This window comes from Mixophyes fleayi, chromosome 4 (genome assembly GCF_038048845.1).
Source record: "Mixophyes fleayi isolate aMixFle1 chromosome 4, aMixFle1.hap1, whole genome shotgun sequence".
Classification (NCBI taxonomy): Eukaryota; Metazoa; Chordata; class Amphibia; order Anura; family Limnodynastidae; genus Mixophyes; species Mixophyes fleayi.
Window position 1 is genome coordinate 221,862,005 of NC_134405.1, and position 13,960 is coordinate 221,875,964.

At 40.9% G+C, this 13,960-nt stretch overlaps 1 protein-coding gene across 4 annotated transcripts in view; it reads left to right on the forward strand.

Moving 5' to 3' along the window:
- The first annotated feature begins 375 nt into the window (after positions 1–375).
- LRRIQ1 (leucine rich repeats and IQ motif containing 1) overlaps positions 376–13,960 on the forward strand; it is a 145,223-nt gene continuing 131,638 nt past the window's right edge. For all 4 annotated transcript variants that reach the window (XR_012691364.1, XR_012691363.1, XM_075209368.1 and 1 more), the window contains exons 1-4: positions 376–520; positions 8,126–8,255; positions 12,712–12,803; positions 13,465–13,579. Coding sequence is in view for 2 of the 4 variants with exons in the window: in XM_075209368.1 (XP_075065469.1) it covers positions 398–520; positions 8,126–8,255; positions 12,712–12,803; positions 13,465–13,579 (460 nt within the window). In the remaining 2 variants the exon portion in view is untranslated. The remainder of the gene's footprint in view (positions 521–8,125; positions 8,256–12,711; positions 12,804–13,464; positions 13,580–13,960) is intronic.

The following is a 13,960-nucleotide window of genomic DNA, read 5'->3' on the forward strand; positions in this document are numbered from 1 at the left end:
TGGGGGGCTTTTTAGGATTGGTTTGGGCTTGTTTTTTATTTCAGAGTTGGCAACCCTGCTCCTGGACAGACTTCACAGTAGAAAGTGTCTACACTATGTTGGGTTTACAGATCCACCTGTCAACGTTGATGGATCTGCAAAAATTGTTTGGATGTATGGTTTTGGATATATAAATAACCAAACCAACAGAAATTGTAAAAACTGAGGCATTTTTGAAAAAGTAAGGACTTAACGTAATAAATCAGCATTTGCATAGCGCTTTTGCACTTTCGCAAATCAGCTTTACAGTAATTGAGCTCTCTGAGAATAATTCACTCTACCAGTGACGTCACGTTAACACCCCCTCCCCCCTTCTTTGCCGAGTGAACACGTGACAGGAGTCGTGCTGTTGGTAAACATGGAGGAGGAGGTCGATCTTGAATTTAGCAAGTTATCTTTGTCAGAGAATGCGGGGAGTGAGTCGCTGGCGGAGGAAACTGACGATGACTATGACAACCTAATGGACAGCGGCGAAGAAGAGGTTAGAATACGGGGAACAGGTGGATGACGCGGGCTGCAGGGCTCGGAGACTGCTGACTGTTTCTCTCGTTGCTAGGCAACTGAGTGACTGGTAACTGCCCGGCGCTGTTACTGTGCACTGTCACTTTTTCATAGCGTTTATTACGTTTTCCACAAATTCATGTTGTTGACATTGTGTACTAATTATAACATTTCAAACGTCTTCCAGTTATACTTAAGAAATATTGTTGTACAAATGTACGAAGTGTTCCTATATGTATTTATTTGAAAATGATCTGCATGCACTTTGGGGTATAAAAGTTCAATACTGTAGAATAATGTCTCGTAACGGATAGAGAAAATATTGCTTGATTGAGTTTATGATAAACTGAAATATATTGATAGATTTTTATTAATGAATGATGCAAAAACAATACTAGTCCTCATGTATGTGCTGTAGTTATGAATTGACTTCACCAAGGAGGTACTGCCAACCATAGTCCTATATTTATACATACATATGTACAGTATAATTATATATGTTTTACTGGGTTTAAAATTCCTGTAAAGGGTTTATACATGGGTGCTCTTCATCCACCTATGGTACATTTGTTCTGAGCTGCATTGCCAGCTTGGTTATTGCAGCTCAATCAAAACTTTGTATACCGTTTATTGTGACCTATAATGAATGGTGGACATGGACATAAGGCAATAGGACATAATGTATCCATAACTGCCAAGTGTTTCCACTTAGCTTGTTTGTACTTATGCTGCGTTCCTCATAGTGTCCAATGAACATTATTTGCAGTACTGATTGCACTGTGAGCACAATCTGTTATCCATTTTCACCTACATTTGTGGTTTTCAATGTTTTGAGCCACAAACCTGCCATGTGATGATTGTTTTGGGATACACCAATATTAAATCGTAATGGTTAATAAAATGTGAATCATGAAAAATATACTGTACAGAAAAATCATCATCAACATTTATGTATAGGGCACCACAGATTTCTTAGAGCAGGACAATCATCTTACAGAGATGACATACATGAATACAATACAAATAATAGATATATGAATACAATTAAGTGACACAAACATGGATAGTTATAAGCTAGCAATTACAGCTAGCACAGGTATATTTATGAATTCCATGCTTGTGAGTGGGCAGACTGCAGAGGATTCCGCTTAAAACATGACAACATTGTCCTATGAGAGTCAGACATAAAGCAGAGTGGAGAGGACCCTAACCATGAGAGCTTTCATTCTAGAGGGAGGGGGTGATATGAAACAGTAGGTACAAATGGGGCACCAGTGGATGTGGTGGGCAGAGAAAGTGTACATGAGGGGGTGGGGTATGCAAGCATGAAGAGGTGAGTTTTGAGTTATAGACTGGTAGGACAAGGCAAGGATTTCCATAGGTGGGGAGCAATGCAGGAGAAGTCTTGGAGATGGGTGTGGAATGAAGTTATAAGAGAGTTGAAGCCCAGAGGCGGAGCAGAGTGGTTGTGCTGGGATGTACTTCATGACAAGGTCAGAAATGTATGGAGGAGAAGCGTTAGTGAGGACCTTGAAGGACAGGCTGAGCAGGTTAAACTGAATTCTGGAAGCAATGGAAAGCCAGTGAATGGATTTACATAGTGGGGCAGCAGATGAGTGGCAGGATAGGAAACGTAGTCTAGCTGCAACATTTAGGATTAATTGTGAGGAGGAGGCCAGTGAGGAGGAGGTTAGTGAAGTTAAAGTCACCATGACTGCTAGTGGGACTGAGTGTGAAGGGTGAAACTGATGACAGAGTCAAGGATGACAGAAAGAGAGTGTGTTGGGAAGAGGGGAGAGAGTGATGTTGTCCACTGTGAGGGAGATGAGGCAGAGACAAACGCAGGATTTAGAAGGGGGGGTTTCCGCCCCCTCGGGGAAAAAAAAAATAGAGCGAGAGAGAGCTGCTGCGCATGCTCCATTTCAGCGAGTCTGAATTCTACAGCAGCCGCGGCGCTGTCAAGAAGCATCCGCGGCAGTGCTGTATTATACTACAATACAGCACTGCCACGGACGCTTCTTTGACAGCGCCGCGGCTGCTGTGGAGTACCGTTGGTTCCCGGAGGGGACCCCCTGCGTGCACCACTGATGAGGGGACAGGTAGTAACATTAGCATAAGGTAAGGCGATAAGCTTAGATTTGGACATGTTGGGTCTAATTCATTAATGTACGCATTCTGAGCACAGCTTGCGTCCTCTATTGTATGCACGCACTTATAATTTGCACACTTACGAATTCATCAAAGAAGAGAACTCAAGTTACGTACAGGGCCGGTGCTATTGTTCTCAGCGCCCTAGGCAAAATTTCAAAATACCGCAGCACCATGTCTTCTGTCCCCCCCCTGCAGCACCATGTCCTCTGTCCCCCCCCCCCTGCAGCACCATGTCCTCTGTCCCCCCCCCCTGCAGCACCATGTCCTCTGCCCCCCCCCCCTGCAGCACCATGTCCTCTGTCCCCCCCCCCTGCAGCACCATGTCCTCTGCCCCCCCCCCCCTGCAGCACCATGTCCTCTGCCCCCCCCCCCTGCAGCACCATGTCCTCTGTCCCTCCCCTGCAGCACCATGTCCTCTGTCCCCCCCCCCCTGCAGCGCCATGTCCTCTGCCCCCCCCCCCCTGCAGCGCCATGTCCTCTGTCCCCCCCCCCATGCAGCACCATGTCCTCTGCCCCCCCCCCCCCCCCCCCCGCAGCACCATGTCCTCTGTCCCCCCCCCTGCAGTACCATGATTTTATTGGCACGTCATGCTCTATATTTGACTTGCAAGTCAATAATACAGCATGAGGTGCCAATAAAATAATTATTTTATCCACCATATTGTTTAAATCAAAGAAAGAGCATGATGTGCAAAATAATAGTAATTTTTCCACCGCATATTTTGCAAATCAAATATAGAGTATGACGTGGAAAATAGTAATTTTTATACCATTGAAAAAATACTATTTTCCACCTCATGCTCTATATTTAATTTTCAAGCTATGTGGGAGAAAAATTAATATTATTGGCAACTTCATGCTCTATCTTTGATTTAAAAACTATGGTGGATAAAATAATTATTTTATTATCACGTCATGCTCTATTATTGACTTGAAGCAAGTCAAATATAAAGCATGAGGTGCAATAAAATAATTATTTTATGCACCATAGTTTTTAAATCAAACATATGGCATAAAGTGCAAAAAAAAATCAAATACCACCCCCAACATTTTTTTTTACTCCACACTTGGGCTTTGGGTACCCCATATTTTTAGAAAATAAAATTAATAATACCCCAAAAAATTTTTAATTAAATATACTTACCGTTTTTGATGATGAAGGATGGTCAGATGCAAGGAGGCTCTTCCTTAATGGCTGCCCACAGCTCCTCAGCTTCTTTACAGCAAAGAAGAGGGGTGGAGCAGCTGGTCCATACTGGGAAGGGAGGGGGGCGCTGGGTAAACTTTACTCACACTGTCTGTCAGTGACAGGCAGTGTGATAATGTATCACAGGGGGCACAGCAGGCGCCGCCGGGTAAACACATGTCACCTGATCACTGATGTCAGTGATCAGGTGTGCAGCCCGGGCGCATCTGAAAAAAATGACAGTGGCGGCACCGCGCCGCCGCTGCACCTCTCTCCCACTTCTCTCCGCTGACTAGATTTTCAAATCTAGTCAGCGGCAGCGGCGCCCTGCAGGACCCGGCGCCCTAGGCAACTGCCTAAGGTTGCCTAATGGGAGTGCCGGGCCTGAATACGTAGCTAGATGAATTCGATCATAACCCGCATACGTCATGTAAAAGTGACGCGGCGCACTCTTGCCTCCAATTTCAGAAGCAAGCTAATTCAGGAGGCGCGACACGCCCGTAAGAGCACGCAATGCATTGGTACTATTAAATGAATAGTTTGGTAGAGTTGAATTGCTGTTGTATTTACCTAAGAACTCTCTTGCAAAGTAACCTCAACGTTACTTATTATATAATCAAATCAAAACAATGCAACTCAATTCTGCCAAATTATTTATTTATTAATTTTGCATTGTATAGTAATATATATTTTAAATAATACTTACTTTGCAGGGCAGCTGATTTTCATCTACCAGGGTTTTAATTTATTTGAATCACACAATGTATTACAGATGACAGACCCTTCATGTAGGTGACCAATAATGTGTGTGTAATTTATTGCATTAAAAATGATGTTTACACTTGTGTCTGTGTTGTACTTACTTGTTTCTTTGGGGCACTATAGGTCCCATCATGGCCTTGCAGCCATTGAGTATGCTTGTGCTTGTAGTACTAGTGCTACCTAAGGCCACCCTGGGACCTGTAGTGCACTAGGGACAAAATACTTTCATGTTTTATCCTCCTCATCTTCATCATCATTTATTCATTTATTTAGCGACACTAATTTCGCAGCGCTGTAAAGAGTACTCGCCCCAATGGACCTTAATACCCACACAGACAGACTAGGAGCACCCTGAGGAAACCCACGCAAACACATGGAGAACATACAAGCTCCACACAGATAAGGCCATGGTTGGGAATTGAACTTATGTATTATTATTATTACCTCACACAAGGTTGGGTACCCCTACGAAGGGGAAGGGGGGGGGGTAAGGGGGTGGAGAGAGGGCCACATCTCCCTACTGAATGCATTCCAGTACTGAATACTGAATGGGGTTAGTTGCCATTATGGCAGGGGGACCCTATGCTGCGGGAGGCAAAGCCTAGTGCTGTAATAGTGAAATCGAGATCAACCCATGCTGTTTGGTCCACTACAGCACTACAGTTGTTTCAGCTGGTTTGTGGGGCACTTTCTTTTTTTTATAACTTTTTCTGTAAAAATGTAATGATTTATGGCAATATTGTGACTGGATCCCACATGATTATAATGGAACAATGGCTGTGAGCCTATAATGTGGGTGTAAAGGAAACAATTACTTTGTTCATTACAGTAATAGGGGCTGATGTCAACATTTCATTAGACTCATTATAGATCTGTTTGACAAAAAATATCTGTTTAAAGATATCTTAAAATAAAGAAATATCTATTTTGCAAGCCTTGAAGTATACACCAAAAAAAAACCCCAAAAAAATGTACTGAAGCTTGTGGATTAAAAATTATAAATAGAGTGCAAAGGGAAAAATAAAATAATAATAAAGGCATTAATTCTAAAACTGTTTCAAATTTATTTTATTCCCCATGAAATACATTTATTGTTATGTTGTTAATGTCTACAGAATATAAAAATAAATTTTACAGTTGCTCGTGATTCTAGCCTCATCTTACAGCATGCATATGAGACTGTTCTCATTACTGATAGGGACTTAGACTATCCCCCAAGCTGGTGTAAGTGATACGGCAGTAAGACTAGTTACTTTCACGACCGTAGAGCCGTGGTTGCGTGCACTCGAGTGTGGCACACCCCTATTTTGCAGAGAAAATGGCAATGTGTCCCTTCCCCGCCCACTTCACTCCACAAAGTCGTATGCTGTCGTAAGTGTCTCTTACACTCGCTTTCACATGGACATTGCTTGCGTGCACAGCTGTATGTCTCTGTTTCTCGGCCGTATCTGTCGGCTCTGGGCAATGCGCAGATTGATTTTGTGCACGAATCGCTAAAAATCGTCCGATATGTGTCTTGAAGAATCCGGTCCGTTAAGTTTGAGGATGCATTGGGTCATCCAGGCAGTTGAAGACACAAGATAGGAAAGCGGGTGAGACGTGGGTGTGAGGGTGTTTATGGTGGTATGCCATACCGCCACTTCTGCTACTACCTTCATTCTAAAACTATTAAATTCCATTCACTTACATTCCCTTTACAGTTTTCATAGTACTGCTTCTAATTTTCCACTGCAACCACTGGTTTAAACTGTATTTGAAACTGAATGCTCTATAATGCCGCTATAAATAGTGGGAAAAAGTATAGTATAGGAGCATGTGCAGTGAAGGACAGCGTGCCCCTGTTAGTACCGCTTTACAAGTGCTAACACTATAGCAATACATAGTAATATCAAATGTCCAGTACCAATCACTCCTGAAATGTACAATGTAGGAATCCTTAGCCAGAAGTTTTCAAAATAAGTAGCAGATGAAAGATCATATACCTTAGTTGCCGCACACAAAATGATTTTTTCATGCGTTGTGATCATATTTGATAAGATTTACAGTTGCTATGTGTGTTGATATTAAATAATATCATCTAATAGAAAAGCTCTTTCATCGATATGTTTGTGAATATATTGAACAATCATAAACAAGCAAATTCCTCTCTGTGCTTGCTCAGTATTTCAGGTCATTCTGTTTGTGTACATATAGTTCAATGCAAAGATAATTTGTTAAAATTCATGATTATTACATATGTAAGCAGCTTAAGCATACTTGCCTACTCTCCCAGAATCTTCGTAAGGCTCCTGAATTTCAGACGGTCCTCCCAGAAGTGTAAGTATCCTCCCAGTCTGTGATGGATGCGGAAGTTAATGATGAAATTTTGCATCATTATGCTCTGCCCCCTGCTATGAAATGCCCTGATACCCCCTGTTACATGACCTCTCCTCCGGGATCTCCCGGCGAACAAATTTGAAAAGTTGGCAAGTATGAGCTTAAGTGCAGCAAATGTGTATATGCAAACATATGAGTTCATTTTGGTTGTTTGTACTGTATTATCATGCGCAACTGCTCTGCTGTCAGGGCACTGAACAGTGAAAGTCATTGGATATAGATGGTGTGTGTTGTGGGTTATGTTACGATTTACTGGACCTCACTGGGAGTGCAGTCCTGCCATATCCTCTACAGTGATAAGTTATAAATACAGATATTGATATGCAGTTTACAAATACCTGCTGATTGATGCCCGGTCCACTTAAGATAACAACAGAATACATGACCAATAAATTAACATTTTACATAAGATTTGACAAGCAGAAGCATAGTTTAGATATTAGACCATCAACAATCAAGTCTAATGACCTGTCTGCAGGGTTCCATAGTTGGTGATCTTTCATAAGCAGTCAACTCTCTATTCCTTCTTACGGTCACTGGTTATAATAAATATTTTGGGAGATCCTGTTTTAATATGGCTCACCTACTTGTGCATACCTCCAGGGAAAAAAATGTCATCTCTCCTCTTACAGTGGTATTATCCGATGTATTAATGTATTTAGCAATCTTACGTATAAGTAGGCACACAGTTATGTTTTTCCGCTGGAAATTTACCCATAAGAGACGCATGAGAGGCCTTCAAAAAGAGAAACATCTAAAAATATAATCACATAGCAAACCATTCTTTCATTATTTTCTTTTAAAATGTCCATAAATGCTGCTATGCAGACATTGTAGGACACTTTAGTCACACATGTAAAGGCCTTTAATGTGACAGGTCTAGTCATTCAGTGGGCAAGGCAAATACATGCAGAATGATTCTGTCATACTAGGACCACATCCACAAGCTGATGCAGTCCTCGCAAACAGGATGTTCTGTTCTGCTCAATCAAAATTCTATCTGATCAGGTTTTCAGTGGACTGGACAATTGTTTATGGCTAACATGCCATATGTGTGGCAATTTATTTTTATTTATACAATTTTTTTATTTTTTTTCGTTTTTCTTTCAGATAATAGATGAACTTCCAGAATCTGTTTTCTCATGTTTGCAAATTGTTAAGCGAAGGAGTGAAAATGCTGAGAAACTTATTTTGCAAGATTTGGAATCTACAGACGTTTGGATAAGTGATTGTATTCCAGGTGCCTAAAACACTTCATTTTAATTTCAATAGTTTACTTTTTTAAATATCTTTTTGTGTGAAAATGTACAAACTGCATATGGGAACTTTCAGGCGTACAGCACTGGAAAGCAGCTGCTGCTGCCCACTTCAGTGCATCAAAGCAAAATGATCTTTAGTAACGTCACTTGCTTTCATTAGTATTAGAGTGACTAGCTAGAGTGAATAATGTACTAGAGTGACTTACTTTGCAAACCAATGCACTCCAAAGTGCATTGGTTTGCAAAGTAAGATCGTGTTTGCACCCGCGATAAGAAGGCTTGGGCAGAGCAAGGTAGTGGACTAGTGCACCGGTACACCTAGTTTTGTGGAGCAGTGATAAAATGAGGTTTCCATTTACGCAGCGAGAATATTAAAATTAGAAAATGAGGGTACATATTTAGGGCAGTCCTTGCTTTGATGTCCCATAACTTTCATGATTATTTTAAGCCATAAATTAAGCTAAATTGAGCAGTATTTTAGGAGACCAACTTAAAAAGATGTATTTAATAAAATGAAGGGGTTCTAAAATGGTAAGACGCTGGCCAATGAGGTGATTTTTACACTGTGCGCTTCTTCAGATTTTTTCGGCCTCTTTGCAAACCAAAGGTACATTTCAAGTTTGCAGAACTGTCTCCAAAGACCTTAAAGCGTGCGGGGTGGACTATCTAGGTACACCAGTTGAACACCATTTGTCCTGTGCATCCAGTGCTTTTCTTACTTAATATCGGGTGTCTATAAACACTTTCTCTAAGGAATCCACAAAAGGCAGTTAGTGGTCACTTATCTCCCATGTTTCCAACAGAGGGTTCAATGTTATAATCTCAGGACTCTACTAATTGAACTCCTATTGGCTCAGGACTCTACCTATTCATGGTCTGCAGGACATATACTTGCTTATCATACTATGGGCCTGATTTAGATTTGAAAAGAAAGATGTTCCATTTGTGTAAGAGCATAGATTCTTTTACACAATTGCATTTACACATTTGTGTTATGAGTTACATGCATCATAAGATACATATATATACAGTATATAACCTTAATTCTAGCATCTATCAAACTTGCACTCAGTTTATGTAGGCACAACAATTAGGCGTTGTATGTCAAGATTGACATACAAGACATGTCCATGCAATGTCAAAACATTCCAAAATGTTTTGACCCAGTTATGCTGTGGCTGATGCTCTTATCAAGACTTCTCCAATGGCTCCTGTTCCGCAGTATTGCAAATATTATTAAACAATATGTATCAACTTTCCCGCTATGCTGAACTAAATAAGGCTAACCTCACTCATTTTTTACTGTAATGTTAAGCCTTCGTTTAAGAAACTTTCCTCAAAATTTCCCCAGATTTAAACTGAAGCTGTTGCATTGCTTATTTTTCATTGGAGAATAAGAGGTGAATAAGTATTTCCAGGTGGTTCAGATAGTTTTTTGGGGTTCTTGGGGACTACAAGCTTGCTGACTATACCATCATCTGGGAATAATATTACTAATGTTCCAACCACAGCTCAGCGAAATAAATCCCCTAGTATTCCTGCAACACTGCATCATAGCTCTAAGAAGTTTAAAATTAAGGCTTACCGCAGCCAGTGCCACTGTCTGCTCTCTCCAGCCTCCAAAGCAGGTCTGGCCAACATGTGGTTATCCAGGTGTTGTGAAACTACAAGTCCCAGCATGCCTTGCCAGCTGTAGACTGGCTATCTATTGGCAAAGTAAGCTGAGGTTTGTAGTTTCTCAACAGGTTGGCAAGGCCTGCTCCAGAGGGTTTGGGTGCCTCTTCAGCTTCACTCAAAGTGTTCGTTTGCTAAGTTGACTGAGGATCCATCAGCCCTGGTTGTTGCAGCCTGCCTGACCTTGTGGCCTGATATGCTCCTAAACCAGAGGTCTGCGTTTATCGTTGATTCTCCCCAGAGAAGCTGCCTATGTTTTGACAAAAGATCTTGATGGGTAATGACATAGTTGTGTAACAGAGAATACTGGCTTACATGATATCCGTGTCTAAAATACTGTGTGTGTGTTCCTGTAATTTTATCTAGGTCTGTTATCTTTTCCCCTGCGTCTATGATGGCTTGGCCTGATATAAATTTGCCTAGTTTTTCTTTGCCCTGGATCCCTATATGCTAGACAGTGCTCCCACTGTACCACTGCTCGCTATTTTGATCTTAGATTGCCATTGCTCATATTCTTAGACCTGTTCCTTGTCTCTGTCTGTTTTAATGTTTTTCCTTTGTATTTTTTGTGCTTTATTTTACTTCTTTATCTTCTATTAGATCACTTTATCTTACACTGGTGTTGTGTATGAGTGTATGGACTCAAATTTGATTTTCCCGTCTTTTGCCGCTATACAAAAATGGGCCCTCATTTATGAAATGCACCCAGTGTGTGCTGAAAAATACCTTAATTTTGCAACATTGAAGGAAGGTCTGCCCAATGTACATCAAGATGTACACCTACCCTACGCTCTTAAGTGCCGCTTCCGCAATCCTGAAATGTGTGCAGAAAAATTTCCCGAGTCTCACTGTGCAAAGTGTAAACATCATATCAAGTTCAACCTACTATCACTATTCTATTACTGCTTAAATAAAAAAATAAACTTTTACATTTATTAGATCCAAAAATATTACTTTGTTGAGCCTCCTTTATGGCTTAAGTTAATTAAGATATGGGATTATCTTTAATATATGTGGTAATTTTGTGTGTGTGAAGTTTTTGGTACATAGCTCAAAGTGCAAATTAGACCATACTTACCAACTTTGTATTCTTTCCCTCCGGGAGACTGGGGTGAGGCGAATCACGTCAATTTTGCCCCTCCCCTCCGATGCAGTGAATGATTTATGGGGCTAAAATGATGCAATTTCCCACAAATTGTGTCATGGAGGCTCCCATCCTGCCTACTTCACTAGGAATGTCCTGCTCTCCCGGGAGAGAGACATGGAATTCACCAGTATCCCAGACATTCCGGGAGAGTGGGAAAGCATGAAATAGACCTGTTTACAGGTCTCATTAAAAGTATAGGACAGAACCAGCAGACCGCCAACTCTGAGATTTAACTCCTTTTGTGGAATATAAAAGCTGTGCTCCCCTCAACAAAGGAAAGCTCAAAAAAATGCATCCTCTCCACCCCTTTCTTGATTCAGTAATTTCACTTGTCAATAAGAAATCCTGCTTTTTATCTTCCAAATGAAGCACACCTGTGTGCATACTCTGTGCTAGTAATACCTTCACCCCACGCACCTCTTTCCCTAATGTGTATACTTTTGTTGTGTAAACCAATGCTCCTTGGTGGAAATCTAGATGCACATAAGCAAATTGGAGTACATGGATTGTCTAAAGCTACTTTTCACTGCATAGTAGATTTTTTGTCCAAAGCTACTTTTTTCTGGGAATGGGTGATTCATAAATGACCTCCAGTAGGACATTAACCCTTCACTGCTTACACACTACTTGTTATTGTATAGTGTTTAGATCTTTAAACCACACAAATGACATGTTCATATCATAATGGGGCGTGCCTACTGCTTTTGAAGTGCTAGCCTGCCTCGTACTTTCCAGTAAACCAGCAGTGAACAGACAATACCTCCCAAATGTATTATTACTATTATTATCTTTGACTTACAAGGCGCCACAAAGGGTCCGCAGTGCGTACATTACATATACAGAAAACGGAACCAAGACACAACATGATACAAAAATGTATACAAGCACAGGTGACAGGGTAAAGCAAATCAGATTATATCTGGGACAGGTAGTAAAAGGGATGGTAGAAATCAGCGAGAAGAAGGCCAAAGCTTAAGAAGACAGGGAAAACAGGGATAGGGAAGCAGACCAAGAGGTACAGAGGGTGAAGGAACAGTAGAAGGAGCACACAAGGAAAGAGGGCCCTGCTTATGAGAGCTTACATCCTAAAGGGAAGGGGGAGACACATAAAAGGTGGTACTAACTGAGGGAGAGAGCCAGGACAAGAAAGTTAGGAGGACTGATAGACTTGAATAAAGAAATGAGTCTTAAGGGCACGCTTGAAGCCTTTGAGAGTAGATGCTAACCTGATGGAACGTGGAAGATCGTTCCACAGCAGGGGAGCAGCCCGGGCAAAGTCCTGAAGACGAGAGTGAGAGGAGGTGATCAATGAAGTAGTGAGGCGGCGGTCACAGGCAGAGCGGAGGGGGCGGGTAGGACTATAGGTAGAGATGAGATTGGAGATGTAGGGAGGGGAAGATTGACTAAAGCTTTAAAGGTGAGGGTGAGGAGTTTAAATTTAATTCTGTAGGATATGGGGAGCCAATGTAGTGACTGTTGGATAATTTACACAATGTTTTTTCTGATGGGGATTGTGGAACAGAGTCCTCAAATCGGGAGGTATGTTAACATGCATTGTGTGTTCTTATTCACATTGATTTGTGATTCATAAATATAGTTTCCTTTCTTTTGCCTAGACAAACCTAAACATCTAATAGGCATTGATTCAGATTATTTGGCTCAACTGGCTTCCGAGTACAATGAAGAACCGGAGGCACTTAAGAAACGGGTAGGTTATACAAAATGTTCTTTTGTTGTACTTTTATATGAATGTATTCAATAACATGTTTTTCAATAGTCCATTATGTTTCTTACATGTTTATGAACATATAATTTATTTTTCAAATATGTAAACTCGTTATCAACAATCCAATGCGCCCAGTTCCTCCTATCAGATGATGCAACATTAGTACACACGGTGATGGCACCATTATGGCCTGAAAATCCATGTGCTCCCCCATTTAAACTGACACATTGATGCAAAAATAGGCTCTTGACATCACAAAATGGAATTTGTGCTACCAGACCACAGATTTGCACTTTTGTAAATAACTCCTGGGGCTAAATGTATGAATCTCCGGATTCTTCATCTCCGGCGTGTTCAGCCTCTTCAGCGCTTAAATTTAAAGCGGCGCTGCATTGTAAAGGGAAGTTTCCCTTTACAATGCAGCGCCGCTTTAAATTTAAGTGCTGAAGAGGCTGAACACGCCGGAGATGAAGAATCCGGAGATTCATACATTTACCCCCTGATGTCTTTCTTACTACACCTGCCTGTTTGACTATCCCTTGGTTCAAATACAAGTTCCTGTTCCCTTTGCCTGAAAAACTTAATTTTCCTTTTGTAGCACAAATTTCTGTTTTTTCCTGATCATTTCCATTTGCTTCCTCAGGTATTGATGGCCATAGAGGAAGATGACAGAAGAGCTCTGTCCAGTTGTGATAGTAATCAAATAGATAATACAAATGTCGAAGTAGGAGAAGAAGCTGTGCTTGCAGATAAATTAGGTACCAACTCAATCATTCTTTTACTATATTTAAAGAAAGGGACAGTATGTACATAAATTCATATCTTTCATTTTAATTAAATTTCATATGGTCTGAATCATTTTTAAAGCCAAGCTTTCAAGAAAGGTGCTTGATTCTTCAGACTGAGGCTAGAGTATGTTGCGATAACTAACAGATCATTTGTAAAGACAAGCTTTTGTTCAGCACACTTGAATTCTTAACGGAAATAGCCCAATTGAAAACAGTTATACGACAGTTTGTCCATGATTACAACAGCTCTAATATGCTTATAGCTTCTTTTTAGTGTTAATGAGTTTTGAATGTTGCATAGCCCATACAAATTACATTTGCAGTGATATCTTGACTCAAACATAAAATTTA